This window comes from Tachysurus vachellii, chromosome 2, assembly GCF_030014155.1.
Source record: "Tachysurus vachellii isolate PV-2020 chromosome 2, HZAU_Pvac_v1, whole genome shotgun sequence".
In the NCBI taxonomy this organism is placed as follows: Eukaryota; Metazoa; Chordata; class Actinopteri; order Siluriformes; family Bagridae; genus Tachysurus; species Tachysurus vachellii.
Window position 1 is genome coordinate 18992065 of NC_083461.1, and position 22216 is coordinate 19014280.

At 40.0% G+C, this 22216-nt stretch overlaps 1 protein-coding gene across 5 annotated transcripts in view; it reads left to right on the forward strand.

The window, feature by feature from the left end:
* The first annotated feature begins 3845 nt into the window (after positions 1–3845).
* ccser2b (coiled-coil serine-rich protein 2b) overlaps positions 3846–22216 on the forward strand; it is a 50042-nt gene continuing 31671 nt past the window's right edge. For all 5 annotated transcript variants that reach the window (XM_060862137.1, XM_060862154.1, XM_060862146.1 and 2 more), the window contains exons 1-3: positions 3846–4060; positions 12986–14341; positions 14436–14638. In XM_060862137.1, the coding sequence (XP_060718120.1) occupies positions 13027–14341; positions 14436–14638 (1518 nt within the window). In that variant the 5' untranslated portion in view covers positions 3846–4060; positions 12986–13026. The remainder of the gene's footprint in view (positions 4061–12985; positions 14342–14435; positions 14639–22216) is intronic.

Consider the following 22216-nt stretch of genomic DNA (forward strand, 5'->3'; position numbering starts at 1 on the left):
GATGTTAATAAATATGAGATTTAATAAATGATAATTAGTTTATATGACAAGTCTCGTGAGACGTTGGAGAGTCTGCTAAGCGAGAGTATGCTGCGCATCTCCCGCTGAAGTTTAGCGCGCCTTTAGTTGGAAGATGATGGCTGAAGCAGGGGAAGACGTTTGCGCTTTATCAAAGGCAGATCACCCATGACCTCAAATTAATTCTATATTTTCACTCCAAGATGTAAAAAATAATAGCTTTACAATGCGATGCATTCTTTGTGCACCAAAACAAACAGACATCGCAGCTTACAAGAATTCCAGCTCCAACCTAAAAAAACACGTAGCGGTAAGTGTCAAAATTATGCCTATGTGATGGTAATTTGGTAACTATGGGCACTTTGACCTTAACGTAATACTACATTTCACACACTGTCTGAATGTTTTCCCTCATATACACTCTCGTGCAATCCTGTGAACCCTACAAACAAAACGTTCATGAACATACGTTCATTATAAGCGTCTGCATTTTCATATCCATGTTCCACAAAATAAATTGAATTGCATACTGTAAGATGTTTTGCATTTATACGCAAATCCTGACATCTCACTTAAGCTTTTTTTTCACTAAAGCATAGAACATATACAAAATAAAAACGGGATTATATTTTGTTTTATCCCTACCTAAAGAATACATGTACTGACCTATAAAATGTAACAAATGTAAGAATAAAGTAAATTAATCTTAAAAAGATGAGCAGGTTATCCCAGCACATCATTCATTTACATCATTAAACCATTAATCACATTATTTTATGTATGTATATATATATATATACTTCAACCTGTGTTTTATATTAACAGAATAAAGAGACTTTTAAGGAGAGGTGTGTGAAAGTAGTTCTCCAAGTAGTTTGAAAATAAGGGTTTTTGCTTAATATCAATCAGATGAGAAGTAACTAGTAACTACTTGAGTAGTTTTTTCATCGGATACTTTTTTACTCTTACTCAAGTAACTATTAATATTGTTACTTTTACTTGAGTAAATATTTCCATAAGTACTTGTACTGTTACTTGAGTACAGATTTTGGATACTCTACCCACCTCTGCCAAACACCAATCACCATCGTTCCCAAACACCAATAACCGATCACCATCGTTCTCAAACACCAATCACCGATCACCATCGTTCCCAAACACCAATCACCGATCAACATCGTTTCCAAACACCAATCACTGATCACCATCATTCCCAAACACCAATCACAGATCACCATCGTTCTCAAACACCAATAACCGATCACCATCGCTCTCAAACACCGATCACCGATCAGTGTTGTTTAGTCACATGCAGAGGTGTCAAGTAACGAAGTACAAATACTTTGTTATTTAAGTACAAATTTTGAGTATCTATACTTTAATAGAGTAATTATTTTTTAGCATACTTTTTACTTCTACTCCTTACATTTTCACGCAATTATCTGTACTTTCTACTCCTTACTTTTTAAAAATAGCCTCGTTACTTTTATTTCATTCCGGCTTGTTTTCATTCAAAAAACCTATCAAGATAAATCGCGCCATCCGGATAGAGTGAATTTGATTGTGGTTGGATGAGAAGTATAAACATACCCTAGTGGTTTGTACACGACCCATCGCACCTGCACATGACACAAATCACGTTACACTTCAGTTACTGCAACGCTGGACATAGCAGACGGAACCAAGTACGAAGATGTCCGTGGCAGAGGCTCAAAACTCGAAATCAATGTCTCGACAACCAGCACCAGCACCAGCGAGGAAGTTTTACAATATTGACAATATTGTAGTGACCTAGTAACGTACTAATAATGATACATTTGCAGTGTTTGCTGTGGCAAACTTGGGTAGATGCCAATGGTTTGCTTGCTATCAGTAGGCTATGATGCAAACTAGTTTGGTGGCTCGGTGTGAGATTTGAAATTCAACTTTAACCAAATGTTACCTGAGCTTATATTGTTACTATATGCAATATTTGTTAGTTAATTGTGCAAAGCTATAATCTACAGCTGGTTGATATGGTATGTACTAAAGATAGTCATGATCCTGTCTGTGTATGAGAGTGTACGCGCCTGTATGGGGCCCTATGGGTCCTTGTAAAGAGGTAATAGGCCCAACTATTATCCAAATGCTGTTTAAAATGATTTTACTGCTAATTTTCAGCCATGCCAGCAGCTGCTTGTGGTCCTAAAACATCTTTAAAGGGATAGTTCACCCACATTTTCTCATCCTCATGTTGTTTTAAATCTGTATGAATTTCTTTATTCTAATGAACTTCTTTTCCTCCGTGAAGAAGACCAGCCTTCTTGAAACGACCCAGCAGTTGGATGTGTACCTGGGGTGTCCAGGAGACACAGTAGAGGTACTGAAGTCCTTCCCAGCTGTGTGTCAGCTATCGCTTAAACTTAATACAACACTCCCTGCCTCAGCAGCCTGTGAAAGACTGTTTAGTGTTGCAGGGCTGATCTTCGGGCCAAGAAGAGCATGCACTGGCTCAAAGAACTTTGAGAACCAGCTGCTTTTGTTGACGAACAAAGCCTATTAGTAACTCTTTGTCGCATGTTGTTTAAGTCCGATGTGTTTGTTTTAATAAAGGTTATTGATGACATGCCTCTGAAGTTTGACTTTTTGCACTATTAGAATACTTATAGCCAACTAGTCATATCTTCCGCTCCATGAAACACAGCTCAGTAGTACACCTATATGGTTCTTTAATGTATTTGCATTGTACTAAAATGCGTTCTTTTTCAATGGGCATATACAGCATGTGGCTGAAACAGGTAGCCTAGTGCATCCCAAATTTTTCAACATTATCATATTAATATAACATTATAGTCATTATGACCTTTAGAAATATGTTTTTTGAGGAGGTTTGGTAGTGCCAGTGGCGGTTCTAGGATTTTTCTGTAACAGGGGCCATTAAGGGGCCACATGTTACATTTAGGGGCCAAGTACAAGGTACATTCAAGCACACAAAATAATTTATTCATTACGGTGCAAATACATTTCGGCAGTCATTTCTTTTTCAAACGCTCGAGTGCCACCAATTATTTGGTGGTGGAATTGCATCTGTGATCGTTTTGAAAAATTCTCCGGTTGCTCTTCTCGTTCGACGATTGATGGAACGGGGGCCAATCAGATTTCAGCAGGGGCCAGGGCTGTGGCCCCGCCTCTAGAACCGCCCCTGGGTAGTGCACAATAGGCCCCTGTGGCATAGCCTAAGTGTTTGTCCTTAATGGCATTTTTCCCTTGCATTACTTTTACTTTTATACTTTCAAAAAAGTAGTTTTGAAACCAGTACTTTAACACTTTTACTTGAGTAAAAAGCTCGAGTTGATACTTCAATTTTTAATCTTTAGTATCTATACTTCTACCTGAGTAATGAATGTGAATACTTTTGACACCACTGGTCACATGTGCATTTCTTTGCTCTTGATTTAAAATCCTTCTTGGTAATATTTACAGTCATAAAAGTGATCCATTACCTTGCGTAACCATGCCTGTTACAACTACAAATCAGAGTAAAGACAGTATATCTATCACACACTGTTTCTCCGTCGCATGAACTGGAGCAGATTATACAACTATCTTAATAATTGTCCATTTTCTCATTTTTATATGCAAGTGCCAAGAAAAAAACTTATTTAGAATTCCGGTTGCGCCACCCACCGATAAAACTTATTACCGTCAAGCTGAAGCGTTATGTACAATACTTTGGCATGAAGTGTGTCGAATGCAGCACTGCTCCTGTTTCTGCGTGTCGTTACTCACAGCTGTGATAGGGGGCGCTGTGGAGCTCTAGCCGGAGAGTGACGTCAGCATCAGCTGTGCTCTGATTCAGGGGCAGAAAAATCACTCCTCAGTCACACGACTGCAGCTCCCATATATACACACAGCCGTTATAGACTAGTATCTGTTTATAATGTGTGTAATATAGTAATATAATATCCACTAACGCTCATATAACGACTGAAGCACAGGAAAGTCTAAGAGCATCAGTGTGTTTATTTTCCGTCGAGTCACCCGTTCACTTTCAGCACATAAGGTAAGACAAGAGAACGAACATGTCTACAGTTATAACTGTCTATCTCCTCCGGTTATAAACACTCTCCACAGGACGTTATACTGTTAGCGTGTGAGCTAATCTGGACTTTGTTTACATCCGGACAGAAGCTAGCTCATCACTAAGCTATTAGCATCATTAGCTTGATGCACACGGTCAGCGTACATTAGACCTTCTACATCTGCTAACGCTATTTTAGCGCTTTATTACAGGCAGAAAAGGTCTTATTTTTCTGTTAATGTTTCTTACGTGTCGATAAAACACCGATTATATGTCTGGGGTGAAAATAATAATTGCTGTGTCACATCTCAGTAGCTAACTGTGCATAGAAGTCCCCTAGTGATGTCACAGGTTCATTTACATACTCATTTACATATCGATGGTTATCATTAAGCACGAACATTTAGGGTGTGTGAAGGGTTTTATTCCTCTTACACCTCAGCAGTCTATTCAGTAAAGAGTGACGTGAGTCTCAGTTTCATAAAACTGCTGTGTTCTTCATCTGCGAAGCTTTTGCAGGTTTGTAGCACAGTTTGTTTCAGTTGTTGTGTTGTGTTTCATGGTGTTCAGTTGGGTTCAGGTCTGCTGATTGACTTCCAGTCTAAAACCTTCCGCTTTTCTTCCTGATGAAGTCCTGTGTTGATTGTCAGTGTGTGTTTTGAACCGTTGTCTTTCTCCTTGATGCTGTTTCTCATTAGCTTGGATGCAGATTTCTCTGTAAATTCTCAGACTGAATTCATTCTGCTGCCAATATTGTGAGCTCCATCATCAGGAAAGACTAGAGAGAACGTTCCAGAAGCAGACATGAACAACCCTGTTGTATTGTCTATGCTCAGTGTTTGTGTAGTGGCTCTGATGGAGTTTGTCTCGTTTCTCAGCTTCAACATGGTTTACTTTTCTCCCATAGACAGCTCACTGGTCTTCATGTTGGTTTTTACTTTTTAACAGCAAATGCAGTCTTAAGAGTGAAACCCAGGAACTCGGACCCTGAGTAAACATTCAAAACTGTTAACTGTTAACTGTTAAAACTATCAATCTAACAGGACAAACCCGGACACCAACAAACACCTGTCACTCACATGCTCTTGTATAGGGGACTGTATATTATAGGGGACTGTATGTTAAATAAATAAATGCCTTCTCACAAAATATCATTATTTTTGAATCAGGTTGCTTTTTGTTCTCGTAAATGAGCAGTTAGTATTAAAACGATAACGTATTAGAAGTCGGAAGCAAAGCAACGGGTATTGATTGGAAAAGTGTATAATATCTTTTACTAGACTAAATCCAGCAAGTAGCAGATCTCAGACATCTTCTACTCTAACATGAGGCGGTGACCTGAAAATGAGCGTTTTTATATTTTGATGAGAACTGATAAAACCCCAGAGCTTCATCTGACCTTGATGCTAATGATGTGTGTGCGCATGCACTGGTAGCTTTCTTGTCTGTTGTTGTGCTGGAGAGGAGATGAGCAGGATGATAAGTTGTGGTCCTGTGATGTTCATGATGCTCTGTGTAGAGATAAGAGTGACGATGTGAAGCCCACCTCCCGCACACTGAGTGTATTGTGTTACGGAGGTTACGACAGTGCTAACGGAGATCGCACGGTTATCCTACTGGAGCTGAGAGAAGTCCTTTTGCAGCATCCTTCAGCCATTGTCAGCTTTATTTCATCTGTCCAGATGAATAGAAATAAAAACTCGAAAATAAACTTTAAATGTGATACACAAAGTGATCCAGTCATTTATTTAGTGCAGCTCTCTGTTATCTACTCTCACTTGATAACTTTTTCAATCATTGAATTATGAATTTTAATATAATATCCATATTATAATAATTGAATATTTATTCTATTCGAAATGAATGTTATTACAAAGCTGAAGTTTTGGGTCTGTTGTGTTTTTAGCCATCTAAAGTAAAATTTACAGTGCTTTAGTTATTAAAAAATTCAAAAATGATCAGGCGCCTGTATGAGCCGATACTCAAAGTACGCTTATCAAACATTACATTCATGAACACTCTATGAAATCCACCACTGCTGAAGTGTTAATGAAGGGAGTCTGTAACACCCCTGTGTCTGTTACAATGCCTCAGCGTCTCAGGTGAAGGTGACACGATTCACTGGTGAAATCTTATCCTCTCAGGTCTGACAGCAGACTGTCTCCTGCTCCTGCTGCTCTTTGTGTACTAACACAACCACTGGCTGGAAAAGGGATTTGATCCAGATGTTCTCAGATGCCAGAGATCTAGCTGGTGGCTCCATGACTCAGTCGTCCTGTCAGAATCGTCCAGTTTGTTGCAAAAGGCTCGCGTTATATTTGTTTTTTTCCGAGCTCCGTCATCTCCATATAAATACATTTTCAAATTCACAAGCTCGTCATGATACACGTCAGAATCGTTTAATCAGAATTTGACCAGCTTTGCTCAAGTTTTTTTTTCTTTCGGGTTCCTGTTTTCAATGATGATAGATTTATGTAACGATGTCTAATGCTTTTTTCCCTCATTTTTATTATTCTATATTTTTCTGATGATTTAGGATAAAAAAAAGTCTTTATTTTGTTACTATTGAGTTCACTCATGTCTGATTAGTATTTAACATGAGCTTGAATGTGATTGGTTGATATTGAACACTTTTTTTTTTTTATAAAAACATTAGTGTCTGCTACAGTCAGGAGACATATTGCACACCATCTCACGTTCCTAATTCTCCTCCACAACCAATCAGAGCGCTAGAGAGAAACACGCCATGCTGTTAGTCCATCAGTCCATCAGTACACCACACTCTGCATGCCACTCTTACCCGTAATCCTCCTCCTCTATTACTCAGATACAAATGCACCATCAAATAATCAACTTCCCCAAAGGCTAAGGCTTGGACACAGCAGCGTTCCTTGTTAACCGTTTTTTGGAGTAAAGCCATAGCAGTTCTAGGCACAGAGATCAGCAGTGTTTAACTTGTAGAGTAATGAAAGAGTTTATGCTGCCATGTGGCTTAAATTCTGTTCCATTTTCAGATATACAGATATCGCATTAGTCATAAGTGTCTGTTAATCTTAGGACTATTATTATCATCAGCATCATCATCATCATCATGATCACACCCGAACAGAACAGACCGCTCTGTTGTGAGTTGTTTGGTAATAAAGGTGTGTCTGTGGTTGCACTCCAGTGACAAACAGCAGAACACACCCAGAAAAGCGCACACCTTAGTCAAATGAGTGCAGCCGGTACGCAGGTGTGTCTATGTTCTCGTTACAACCCATCTGTCCTCAACACACACACTACACAACCGTTTTAGGACAGAGGAGGTCAGTACAAACCAACATTACTTTCATTCTTTTTTCTCTTGAAGTGTCCTTTTTTCTTCTGTAATACTTCTAAGCTTGGATTTCTAAAAAGGTTTCACTGACCATTGGAGCGAACTCAAAAACCGTGCGCTACTTCATCAACATATAAATATTTCATTGAGAATCTGACCCGGTTTAAGTTATTTCCCGCCTACGTTTACTTAATCTCCGACCGGTTACGAAATGAACGTTTATAGTCTAAATACTCTGTAAAGTAATATTAGGATAGAGTTAGATATGTGTAGCGATAGATAAGTGTCTAATCCTGTTCACTCCATTCACTCCTCTACATTCCTGTCAGTGTTTTCACGTCCGCGCACGAATGTTAAAGTAGGTCTCAGTCAGTTCCCCCCCGAGGCAAACGCGATATGTGGTTAGAGAAGTCTTAATGTGTTGCCATAGAGACTTTATATGATGTTGCTTTAGGGTTTCCTGGCTATTCTTAATGCTTGGAAAACAGCTTAACAAAGGTTATGTGGTTTCCTTCCTTCTGTAAAGCCGCACAAGTCCCTTTTTGTCAGATGTAAGAGCTTTGAAATGAGTCACGCTTTGATCTTTGTAATGGGGATTTGTGCGATGCGGGAGCGATGGTTTGTTCAAGGCTGTCTGTTACACAGAGTGAACTCTGCACCAGAAGATCACCCTTGCAGTACGACTCACACTACACCACTTGAATCACTTGTGATCAGGTGTTTTTTGGGACGTATACGTGTTACGCAAACGCTCACAGTGAGGCTCACACGCTACAGCATTTTCACCTGAAGGGAACTATGATGAAATACACCTGATCCCCATATCTACATTTCTGCAGCATCACAAGCAAAAATTTTGTTCAGTTTTATTTGTACAGAGCTTTTAACAGTGGAAATGGTCACAAAGTGGCTTTACAGTACGGTTATAGAACTTAAAGTTATTTATTCCTAATGACCAAGCCTCAGGTGATGATCAAGGAAAGAAAAATCCCAAATCCCAGAGACTACATGAGGAATAAACCCTCCGAGGAACCAGACTCAAAAGGTGACACCAGATTATGTGATTATAAATACTTTCTCTTCTATGTCTCTATACTGTAAAGTCAGACAGGGGTAATTGTGTTAAAAGGAACCTGTATGAAAAGTTAACTTTAATTGATTTGTATTAAGACTTTAGTGTCACTTGTTTTTGGCTCTCCACAGAAGAACATCTCACAAACCCATGATGATCTGTAGGCTGTTTTCAGAATATAGAGCCAGCTTCAACAGCAGCGAGGTATTTTCAGGTGAACTAGGTTTCAAGCAGAAGTCAAGCATCAGGATGGATTGAGCAACTCTAGATAGCAGAAGGATGTCAGGAACAGAGAGAGACAGAATATTAGGTGTGTGTGATCATGTAGTGGCTGAGGACAATAGTGCAGGCATGGACTCCAACAAGGCTAGTTATTACAGCATAATTAAAAGAGAGACTGCTGGACTTTGTAAGAGAAAGCTTTGCCCGCTGCTATAGTTTTAATGGTAGGTACTAATGAAGAACCTGCACCTTTTGATTGAAGTAGGTGTCATGGATCATAAAAAAAAAGATTGCTCAGTTATTGCAGCACAAGTGCTTTATAGGTCAGTAGTTGTATTTTATAATCAGTGCAATATTTTACTGGGAGTCAACGCAGTGCGGATAAGATCGGAGTGATGCCTTCTCTATATATTTTCTGGTTCCAGTTGGACTCCAGCTGCTGCATTCTGGACTAACTGGAGCTTGTTTGTGCTCCTATTGGAACATCTAGACAGTAAAGCATTAAAGTAATTCAAACAAAAGCATGAACTAATGTTTCTGCGTCATGCAGTGACATCGTATTTCTTATCTTAGCACTATTTCTGAGATGAAAGAAGGCTGCCGTTGTGATATCATCTACATGAGCTTCAAATGAAAGGTTTTAGCCTATCAAGTAGAATAGTATAATCAGTGGTGTCAAAAGCTGCACTAAGCTCAAGCAACACCAGCGAGACACAACCCCGATCAGAGGCCAGATTTCATGAATGTTATTCCTATGTAGGTGTGAGCAGAACTGCTGTGCTACAACATTTTTAAGGACCATGGCAATAAAGTGTGATATTGGCTTATAGTTGGATAGCTGATGAGGATAAAGGTCAGACCCGTATTCTTGAAGATTCTTAGTGCATTGAGTTTCACCTAGTGACGTAATTCTAAGAAAGTAGAAATGTGGGCGTTTCCCCTTAAAATTAAAAAGAAGATCTTAGTAACGATAAAAGTTATTCATAAAGCATCTTAAAAGAGCTCATAAGGTCAAAAAGTGTTAGGAGCAGTGAGGAAGACTTTTAAGAGACTTAAGTGTTTATTTAGCAGAGAAGAAAAAGGATGAAAGGTGAAGAAGGAGAAGAAATATTTAATTATGACAGTGAGTTAATAAGATGATTCAGATTAGATAGGGATTGTAGGGAGTGCAGAAGTGTGTGTGTGTGTGTGTGTGTGTGTGTGTGTGTATATATGTGGCTTTTAGAGATACGCTAACATCTCAGACACAGAGCTAAAATGCCATAATTTGGTGCTATGACTTTTCTGCTTCTGCACTGTTTACATTTACATTACATTTATTACATTTATTACACACAGATGTTAGCGCATCTCTAATACTATCGGTCACGAACGTAATCTCTATACGATATACACTCAAATATCTTAACATAGAGACAAAGTGAAGGCTTATAATAGACCAGAGTTTAAAAGCTCTCCCAATTTTTTAATATATATATATTTTGAAATTTTCAAATCAAATAATCACAGTCTAAAGAATGTGTCTTACCTAGTAACAGGGTTAAGCTCCGCCTCCTCTCGCCTCACTTCTTGCTCAGAGTTGCTCTATGATTGGTCTTGAATCACTCTTAAGATAAGATTTCTAGTTAGAAATATTTAAGCTAAATTAGGAGCACTCTAATATTATTCTTATCCCCTTTATGACTCCGGACCCTGTATTTTTGAGAGGTCAGGGTGGAATAGATTATTTGAATAAAGGACTGATCAATCTACATGTAATAAATCTCATACACAGACACAGTAGGGCATGCAGTGAAACGCTTCTTATGTCTGTGCTTAATATAAAAATAGATTTGTGAGTCAGATAAAAATGTAAAGTAAAATAGATACATTTTATTAGTGCAGTTTTGCAAACTGTGTAAAAGTCCAGTTGAAGCAGTGGGTGTTGTGAGACAAGCCTAGAAACGTCCAAGCACTAGGTGTTCTCCTGGTTGAGGGCCCAAATGGCCTGCAAGAATAAGTTTCTCCTCATTCTCTATGTGTTTGTCTCTATGTGGAAGCACTTCTCTGACTGTAACAGAGAGAAGAGAAGGTTGTTTGGATGGTTATGGCTTCTGATATTATCTCTGGAGAAATGTGTGAGAAAGGGATTCAGTACACAAGATTTTTAAGAGGAAATGAGTGAAAACTCTTAAAGGGGAGTAACACATTTTAGTTTAATCTGATTGTTTATCTTGTCTGATTTATATGGAATTTGATGTAAAAAAATAGAAAGACTAATATAGTATTGTTTATTGGTCATTTTTGACACACACACACACACACACACACACACACACACACACACACACACAGAGTAAGTGGAGGATTATGGGTAGTTCGCTGAAGGTTCCATTTATATCTCCACTGACCCACTGAAACCCAGCTCACATGGCAGTAGTTTTTATAAACGGCCCTTCAGCTTTTAACTGCAGCTTTGACTAAAGTAGCAGAATGTAAACAGATCCAGTCTCCTGCCCCACCATTACTGTCATTCTGCCCCGCTGCCCCCTCCAATCCCTCCACTACTTACTGAGAGCCATTAGATCTGTAACATAGACAGTGTTTAAAGTTTCTGTTCATTCAAATAGAGATAAAAAAATGTTAGTACTCAGACTGTTTGGTTTTTATAACGTTCTCTCTTAATCTAAATGAATTACTAATATAAGATTTTTTTAAATGGTGAATTATTGTTAATTATTAAAGAAACAAACACTTTGTATACGTTAGTTTCTTCTGATATGGTGATATGTGTTATGGTGGTGAGCTGCATGTCTATCATATCTGGTCTATTTATCATAAAAAGATAAGATATTCTATTGATTTTTGGCAAATTAATGCAAAAATAATGAGAATCTTGAACAGAAGCGTTCAAATTTTTCACTTTTCTCTTTTTTCCAGTCTTCTTTGATTGTATGATCCTCATGGAGGGAAACAAGCAACGAACCGGCATTTCATTCATTATCATTGGTGCATCTCTAGCTTCCAGCGGTAATCAGTACCAAGCCATAGTCACAGGATAAGTGTCCTCTTCTTACAGTGAATGAAGGTCTTGTTCAATTTTGCCACTGAAAACAACCATAGATTCTACTTCGTATTCAACAAAGTCAGAAAGTGACACGAAATGACACAATATTTACAGATTTCTCTATATACAGCCATCTTTTTGTATGTTCTTCTCACCTGTACAAGATCTGTACATGTACAAGATCTACAGCTATACCAAAGGTATAGCTAGCCATGAGCCCGTTATGATCATCTCTTACATCATTGTTCACTACGTATCTCTGCTAACTTGCCATATTGTTGCTCATTAAACCTCACTCACTACTCATGCGCCACACTCGGTTGGGTTCTCCCTCTGAGTTCTCTCCTTCGTGTATCTCTTGTCATTCAGGCAATTAATGAGGCCTACATGTTGATATCACTATTAAATAGTTTCTTCCCATACTATTTACTGTTTGCTGTTGAATCTGCTGGACACTCTCTAAAATACTGCCCTAGAGCTGGGGTTGGGTTTCCCTTGCACACTCCTTCTTATTTATTTACACGGGTCAGATATCTCCAACTTTTCACGACACCGAGTGGTTAGCCATGCTGTAAGATTGAAGGTTACTGCAGCTGGTGTCTGAATGTCATAACAGCTGAAGACAGGCACCAGTTCTATGTATACTGACTATCTTAAGACTTAGATGAGATACTCGGTTGCCTGAATCTGTCCTACGCACCATAGCCTAAACAGCCAACTAGTCATACTGTAAATATCACAAACCCATGTCTTTTGCACAGTATAGTCACAGAATTTTGCTGAGAGCTGTGAAGAACAGATAAGCCAGGCAAGCTTTATGGAGATATTTGTGTTTAACTAGAACAAACATTCCAGTCTACAGACAAGCCTTAGGCACGCCACCAGACCTGTAGTAGAGTCATCTTATGAATCCCTACAGAGTAACACCACCACCACCAAAAAGTTGCACAAAACACACGCGTTAAAGGCTGGCGATGGAACAGTTTACAACTAAAAACCTACTAGGGTTCATGGGCTTCTTGATATTAAACCTGAAAAGCTGAAAGACTTTATGACAGAACCTGGTGTGGTTCTGTGATAAAGGTCAGCTTGGAAGCCACCATAGTGCACCACAGCATCATGACATTATTCTTGGGGCTCATTAACTTACTTTGCCATTTCTGAAAGGGAAACAAAGAACCCCTGTTCCATGAGATGCATTTGCTGCCTGATGCATCTAACTCTCCTTCTCTTTTGTTTTACCCCTAGCTCGGACCCTGTGCTCATACCCATGGTGGGGGAAGTAGTCAATGGAGGACACCACCCTCAAGCAGCCTACAATGGTTTCCAGATTACCAAAATTTGGCTCTCGTGCTACACCTGCTGCTGGACCCTTAACCAATGGCTCAACCCATAATGTTTCTTTTGGATGGGCTAAAGGAGTACCCGTAGGAAAGCAGAACGGCATGATTAGTGTCTCTGCCCCCTTTCCTTTGAAGGGGAGGAAGGGGAGGGAGGAGTGTGGAGAGAAAGTTTCAGATTCAAGAGAAGAGGCTCGAGTTGTCCGTTCTCAGCAGCAGCCACGCTCTGCAGTTAGGCAAATCAGGAAGCCCTCAGCTGCCCCTGTGGTTAAAACCCAACGTTCCATTCCTCCTGTACCAAGTACCAACCATAGGACGATTACTCAACCCATAAAAACAAATCCACGTAATACCGTCCCCAAACAGCCGTCACCCATCCAGCCACTGTGCAACAAAATTGGTCCGGCTATAGTCGCAGCTAGCCAGGGCTCTTCCTCCTCTCCCCAGGGAAGTCTACAGAGCAGCCTTTCTCACTCTAGTGATAGCCTGAAATCCCTCTCTGTGGAGAATGTTGTGCGATCTCAAAGCTTCTCTTATTCAAAGACGCCTGAAGCCACCACTAACCCTCCTCTGACACGTTCCATATCATTTAACCGGGCAACAGAGTTAGCAAAAGAGCTGCCCAGGCCACTGGCACAGTCTCCGGTAGCCAGGTCTCCTGTCACACAGGCCTCCATGGTGTTAGGTCATGTATCAAAGCCTGCAACAAGTACATGTACCATCTCCTCCATACCACCATCAATGTTGAAGAAATCTCTTTTGCCTAATTGCACTGATGGCAAACCATCATTACTTAGCTATAAGCTAACGCGATCATCACTCATCAAGCAACCCCGCACAGTTACACCGGTTAAAGTCCAAGGGAAGATGCAATTTACAGAGCGGGATAGAGAAAAATCTACACCCATTTCTGAACCATCCAGCAACACACACAGTGCTGGAACTTCTCCTGAGGAACCCTTTTCCACCAAGGAGGCAAGTGACAGCCAAGGTCAGTCTCTGGAGATCTTGGAGGACATGTCTTTATCGTCCACATCCTCTCTGGAACGTAATGATGTGAGCGAAGAATACATGGATGACTTTGATGACTTGGGACACGGAGCTGGAATCCTGCTCATGCCTGTTAATGAAGGAAAAAATGACCGATTTGGGCTTTTCAAGGAGAGTAACACGCTTGCCCTTCATTGTGAGGAGGGGTCATCAGCAGCGAGCCTGCACAGCTTTGTGTCTGAGACAGTAGACTGGGCTGACATAGGCTTCGAAGGTAAGCGTAGGTACACTTTTCTCTTGAGAGGGTGTTGTGCACATTACCAAAAGTAAAAGTCTTGACCTTTTCTTGGGTTGTTTGTTCTGGGCAGGTAACAGGGAGGTGGATGATGCCTCACATCGCCTTGGTGCTCGAGCACTGTCTGCAGACAGAGATTTACTGCACGGCTCCTCCCTGGAGCTTTCTCCTTCAGACAGCTCCGGAGGAACTTACATGTGGGATGAGGAGGTTCTGGAGCCGATCGGACGGACCACACAACTCTGTCGAAGCTATGAGTCCAACCTTAACAGCATGGTAAGCTGTGCTTCATAGGTTGTGGGTATGTAAGTGTAGACCAGTAACAAGTTGCATTAGCTGATGGTGTACAATAAAGTGTAGAACGGCCCTCTTTTATCAAAATGGATACAAACAGATTTTTTATAAATTTTTTAGCATTCAAGAAAATTCCACCTTCATTAAAAATAAAAATTAGTAGTGAAAATGAGTCTTTGTGTAAATCTCCTATAAGGACACTCACTAATGTGAACTTTGTTCATCTTCAGATCTTAATTATTAATGAGACAATGGCTTTTATAGTCAAGTCTATATGAGAGCCGTTCCATAATACTGCTTTTACCATGTTTGATAGATGATGTGGTTTGCAGTGAATCATGAACTTTTCCTTTCCTTTATTGTTCACAGATCATTTTGACATTTTTGGCTCATTGTTAATTTGACTTTTATGGGTGCTGCTAAATCAACATCAGCTGCGCTGTTAATGTGCTTGGTCATTTACATCTGATTGGCATTTATCAATATACACAAATGAGGAAAAAAAATTGCTTTACGTTTCAAACTTATGTACATTTTCGTTTCAGTTTGGCCCAGAAAATACGTACCCACAACTTTTAATAAATGTTTATAAACTGTGCTGTATATAAAAATGATTGACACAATTATTGTATTTTTTACACATTTATTAATGCTCTTTAAGGAAATCAAACCTCCAACGTGACTAACCTTGACATTGCAATAAGATTAATGCTGCATTAATAAAGATATAAAATAATTTGCCGTAACTCCAAAACAAACACTGTAAGCTCTGCTTCTTGCTAGAAAGAGTATTCTTATTATCGCTTATCTTATCATATCTTATCGGTGATCTTATCTTAGCTTATTTTATCTGAGAATCTTATCTTCTATATGTGTTTTTTGTGTGTTTTGTATATGATCTTCAAGTAAGAATCTTGAGGATCAGGTCGTTCTACTCATTAACATAAACAAACCAGGACTGGACTTGAAGTGAAGCTTTTTTCAGGTCACATTAAATTTGCTCAGCTTTTGATTTAAAGTGTTTTTATTTTACAATTTAGTTTTAAATTGAGTTAGATATAACAAACCTCTGTTGGAAGGGAATTTATGATTTAAGGTTTTTTTTTTTCCTGGAAGGCCCCAACTTCAGATAGATGTGCATGGTGTGCGAGCGCCCTCTTGTGGTCTTTATTAGTATTGTGTAAATGCTTTACTTGGTTCTAATAGAGAGATACTGAGAGATACTTCAGTTTAGCCTCGGGGGTTTCCTCCGGGTGCTCCGGTTTCCTCCCCCGGTCCAAAGACATGCATGGTAGGTTGATTGGCATCTCTGGAAAATTGTCCCTAGTGTGTGATTGCGTGAGTGAATGAGAGTGTGTGTGTGCCCTGCGATGGGTTGGCACTCCGTCCAGGGTGTATCCTGCCTTGATGCCCGATGACGCCTGAGAAAGGCGTTCTTTTTACATAAGGAATGTCCAAGTAAACGTAATATATAATATTCAAATAAAATACCATATAACGGACAAAAAATACAATATAATGTTCATTTCAAAGCAGTTTTATTTGTGTAGCACAATAATAGACATTGTAACAACAATGGTCACAAAGCAGCCTTATCAGTAATATATAAATATGGATAAGAATTTTACGTTTATAATTTTATCCTTAACGAGAGTGTCAGAAGTGACAGTGGTGAGGAAAAACTCCCTGAGACGATACAAGGAAGAGTGAGCTAGTATTTCGGCATCATGTGGTGACATTATATTTATTATTTTAACTATATTTCTTAGATAAAAGAAGGCTACCTTTTGTGAAATTATCCACACAAGCTTCAAATGAAAGACCGAAGTCAATAATCACACCAAGGTCTTTTACTGCTGCACCTGATGAAACAGAAAGACCATCCAGAGTTACTCTGTAATCTGAAGACTTACTTCTGGCTGGTCCTAGTATAAGCACTTCAAAGACAAACAAATAAAGACAGAGCTTCATAGAACTACACAGATCTAAAGACTTATGTAAGACAAAAGACAGTGCAGACAAACGATACAGAACACTACAAGACAACACACAAAAGCAGCACAGACCAGAATACATGCTGTATATTCTACAGTACATGTGCACAAATATGATGTATATTGGAAGAGTGTGTATTTAGTGTAGGTCAGTGCAGTCTATACAGTTGATTGTGTGTGTGTATTGTGTTCAGTTCAGTTATTGTGGAGTCTATTGGCTTGTGGGAAGAAACTGATAAACAGTCTGGTTGTGAGGGCCCGAATGCTTCGGTACCTTATTCCAGACGGCAGGAGGGTGAAGAGTGTGTGTGAGGGGTCTGTGAGGTCATCCAGAATGCTGTCGGCCTTGCGGATGCAGCGTGTGGTGTAAATGTCCATGACAGAGGGAAGAGAGACTCCAATGATCTTCTCAGCTGTCCTCAATATCCGCTGCAAGGTCTTGTGATCCGAGTTGGTGCAGTTCCCAAACCAGACAGTGATGCAGCTGCTCAGAATGCTCTCAATGGTCTCTCTGTAGAATGTAGTCAGGATGGGGGGAGGGAGATGTGATTTTCTCAGCCTTCTTAAGAAGTAGAGAAGCTGCTGGGCTTTCTTTTTGTTGAGCGACCAGGTGAAGTTCTCCGCTAGATGAACACAGGATTTTGGTGCTCTTGACGATCTCTACAGAGGATCCGTCGATGTTCAGCGGAGAGCGGTCGCTCTGTGCTCTTCTGAAGTCAACAACCATCTCTTTAGTTTTATCAACATTCAGAGACAGGTTGTTGGCTCTACACCAGGCAGTTAGAAGTTGTACCTCCTCTCTGTATGCTGACTCGTCGTTCTTCCTGATGAGACCCACCACGGTCGTGTCATCGGCGCACTATGCGAATGTACTGTATGTTTGACATGATAACACACACGTATTATGACTAACACATTTAAAATGAGATGAAATAATGGTGTGAAATAGCTCCAGGCTGTGAAGCGTGAAACCAGACAATATTTTCTATATTTAATATAATACGGTTTTGACTATTGGTACGTCACTTCCAGCATGCTTCACCTCCTCATTTCAGTGTTTTACAGTGTCCCTTTACAGAAATAGAGCACAAAAAAATTTGTGCTGTAACACTGAGTTGAATATAATAGCATAGCCGTACTATGCTAAGAGTGTGTGTGTGCATGCGTACGAGTGTTATATTATAAAATAAACTGTAATCACCTTTAGGGGGCAGTGTGGTTCAGACCATTAATATAAATGTACACACACACATACACAAATGCAATCTCGTTCAAATCAGAGTGTTTTTCCTGATGTTCCCATGCTCCGAAAGTGAGTATGGTCCTGCACCAAGCTCATGGTAAACCTGAAGTCCAGCTGAGTCTGCTGTCTAGACCTGCTGTCTGCTGCTGATGATAATTACATTAATCATTACATTGGCATAGATTACCAAGTATTAGCATATATTACTGTATTATTTTAATCAACATAATATTTAGTGGGCAAAATATTTTCCTTAGTGTACTGTTTTCAAGTGTAAACTGTTTTCTATCAGATACCTGCTGTCAGACATCTCACGTTTCTAGCTGGAACACGTGAAAGCTGAGAGGAAACTGTGATTATAGTTGCAGTAAAACGTTTAGTGTAATGTAGATATGACAAAGATAAGTTAAAGGTGGGGTCTCTGTTGTTTGAAAGCCAAGGTTGACATTTGAAATCACCAAAACAAACACGCCCCTAACCCAAATGGGTCCCACCTCTGTTTTGATAGCTCCGCCCCACACATACAACAGACAAGTATAACCCACTTATAACCCAGACAAGTTTTATGGCGGAACAAGTTGGGGCAGCTGACCAAGGGGATATTTTTATCAGTAAATGAACTCAATGAGTAATACTATGGTAATACAAATGTGTTTTTGTAGTACTGTGTGTTGTACCGTGAAAGGTTTCGCTCCATTTCACGCGGATGACGTTCAGTTCTCTCCAGCGCTGGAAAGCTGATCCTATATTAACACGAGTCCTGCTTCTTGCCTTATCATAAGCCTTTCTTCGCTTTCTTTCTTTGTTTTTATCCTCCATGTCAATGTTAAAACCGCTTTCTGATAATGTCACACATGCGAACTCAATACTCTCTCTGCCCATATTGACAAGACACGCCCTTTTCTGCTCATTGGCTACATGTTAGTTTTGTTTTTGTTTTGTTTGGCGGCCCAACGCAGTTTTCTGAAGCATTTCTCAAACAACGGAGACCCCGCCTTTAAACATGTTCAGTGGGAAATGAGACAGATGTATTTAAAAGTAATGAAACTATCTAAGAGGGATCAACCTATGTTCCTTTGATTATCCGCCTTTCTAGATGTTTTGTTATGCTGTAGTATGCTCAGTGGCCCATTTATCTTGTAGTAATATAATAATAATAATAATAATAATAATAATAATAATAAATAATAATATGATAAAAACAAGGAACTGCTGTAAATGTAATTGTTAATCACACACTTGTCAAATTTGAGGTTTTAATCCAAATTGGTGTATTTGAAAAGCACTCCACAGCTGCCAAACACCGGTTTTATAACGACTCATTGAATATTAATTAGGGGGGGCACGGTAGCTTAGTGGTTAGCACGGCGGGGGTTCGATTCCCGCCTCCACCTTGTGTGTGTGGAGTTTGCATGTTCTCCCCGTGCCCTCCCCGTGGGGTTTCCTCCGGGTACTCCGGTTTCCTCCCTCGGTCCAAAGACATGCATGGTAGGTTGATTGGCATCTCTGGAAAATTGTCCGTGTGTGTGATTGCGTGAGTGAATGAGTGTGTGTGTGCCCTGTGATGGGTTGGCACTCCATCCAGGGTGTATCCTGCCTTGATGCCCGATGATGCCTGAGATAGGCACAGACTCAGATTGTGCAGATTTAGCAAAGAAATTAGGTGTGAAAATAGCCAAGAAAGTGTTTTGATCAGTCTTACTCACAAGCTGGTATTTAATGGTGTGGACATGGGACTAGCATTCCCACTATCACCACACTTATGTTTTTTACATCAATATATATGAATGTCTTCTTCTTAAAACACTATGCATTCTGGCTGATGTGTAAGAAGCATCTCTGACTTTCTGTCTGTGTTTGAGAGATGTAAGATATCAGAGTGAGTAAAGATGAGTAAGGACTTAATTCATTAGTTGTTGTTAAGGATGACAGCATGGCCCACTAGGGGGCAGTGCAGCTTCACAGTGGTGGTAGTGAGAAGATTGTGCAAAAGATCACCAGGCTGAGAGCTACAGCACCACACCATGGGTTCCTTTTATCTCTCTCATCTGTTTCCTCTGTCATTTCTCTTTCTCTGGTCTCTCACCTTCCATCAGTCATCCATACTCAAACTCCTTCAGCTTTATCTAAAGCATCACATATCTCTGCCAGATCTGGGCACCTGTTTATCTGAGGTCATTGTTACCATTAGCCTGAGTCTCCCTGAACTCTCTGTTACCCTGAGAGATTCAATGTTACAATGAGGTCACTATTGCCCTGAGATGACCGGGGTCACAGATACCTTGAGATTATCGTTAGCCTGAGCACACTATTAATTGTGAATTCCCTGTAAACCCGTTGTCACCGTTACCCAGAGGTTATTTGAGTCCTATTCTTCCTGACACCCCAAGCTCCCTGTTACCCTGAGAACCCTGTTACCCAGAGCTTCCTATTACTCTGAGGTCAATGTTACCGTGGGAATCACTGCTACTCTGCAGTCACTGGTACCCTGAGGTCACTGGTACCTTCAATTCAATTTTATTTATATAGTGCTTTTAACAGTGACCATTGTCTCAAAACAGCTTTACAGAAATATAAAAATATAGATTAAATAAATATTTATCTCTAATTAGCAAGCCTGAAGCAACGAAAGGAAAAACTCCTGAGATGATTTGAGGAAGAAACCTTGAGAGGAACCAGACTTAACAGGGTGCCCATCCTCATTTTGGTGACACCGGAGAGGGGAATTATAAATAATGTTCTTTCTACAACTTTTTATAGTCAACTGAAATTATGCAACCAGGAGCTTGTAGGTCAGCATGATTTGAGTTAATAATAGATTTAACACTAAATGTTCACTGATGAAGACCCAAGTGCAAAACTGACCGCTGCAACAGCAGCTCAAAGATGGTGCCATAGTCTTCATGTGGTTCTATCTACTGCAGTCCCATGGGTCTTTAGCTTGAACATGTGTAGCCATATCCCGCAGCACTGAGGACCACCAAGGTACATGACTCAAGCAACAAGAAGTAGGACATCAAGACGGATCTGGCATGTCAAGAGAAAAGAAGCAGTCACTATGGGAACTCAACATGTAGCTCAACAGATATGCAGTGGATTCAGACAGTATTCAGATCCCCATGCACTTCAGTTTTGTTAAGTTGCAACCTGGTACTACAATAGTTTAAATTCCTTTTTTTCCCTCATTAATGTACACTAAGTACTGCATAATGATAAAAGTGAAAATAAAATTTTAGAAATGTCTGTACATTTATTAAAAAGAAAAAACTGTAATATAACATGTGCTTGAGTACTCAGACCCTTTACTCAGTACTTAGCTGAAGCACCTTTGACAGTAATTACAGCCTTAAGTTTTTTGGGTATAACGCAAAGAAAAATTGGATTGGGGGATTTTCTGACATTATTCTTTGGTAATCCTCTTAAGCTCGGACAGTTTGGATTAGGAGCGTTGGTGGACAGCCATTTTCAGGTCTCTCCAGAGATGTGCAATAGGGTTCACGTCAGGGCTTTGGCATGGCCACTCTAGGACATTTGCAGAGTTGTCCCTAAGCCATTCCTGTGTTGTCTTGTCTGTGTGTTTAGTGTTGTTGTCATGTTGGAAGGTGAACCTTGGGTCCAATCTGAGGTCCTTAGCGCTGTAGAACAGGTTTTTATTGCATTCAGCTTTCACTTAACCCTGACCAGTCTCCCAGTCCTAGCTGGTAAAAACACCCCCACATCATGATGCTGTCACCACCATTCTTCAGTGTTAGGATGGTATTGGGCATGTGATGAGTGGTGCCTGGATTCCTCCAGATATAACATTTAGTATTAAGGCAAAACAGTTAAATTTAGGTTTCATCAGACCAGAGAATCTTGTTCCTCACAGTCTGAGAGCCCTTTAGGTGCTTTTTTGCAAACTCCAATTGGGGTTTCATGTGTTTTACACCGAGGAAAGTCTTCCATCTAGCCATTCTAAAATAAAGCCCAAATCAGCAGAAATGGTTGTCCTTCTGGAACTTTGTTCTATCTCCACATAGAATCTCTGGAGGTCAGTCAGAGTGGCCAACGGGTTCTTGGTCACCTCTCTTTACTGAAGCCCTTCTCCCCCGATTGCTCAGTTTGGCCAGGTGACCAGCTCATGGAAAGTCCCTGGAGTCCTGGGTGTGCCAAAGTTCAACGTTGAGAATTTTGCCTTTAACCTTGCTCTGATATGCATTGTCAGCTGTGAGGCCTTCTATAAGGAGGTGTGTACCTTTTCAAATCATGTCATTTCAGTTGTTGTTGCTAAGGGTCTGAATACTTATGTACATATGATATTTCAGTTTTTCCCTTTTCATACAT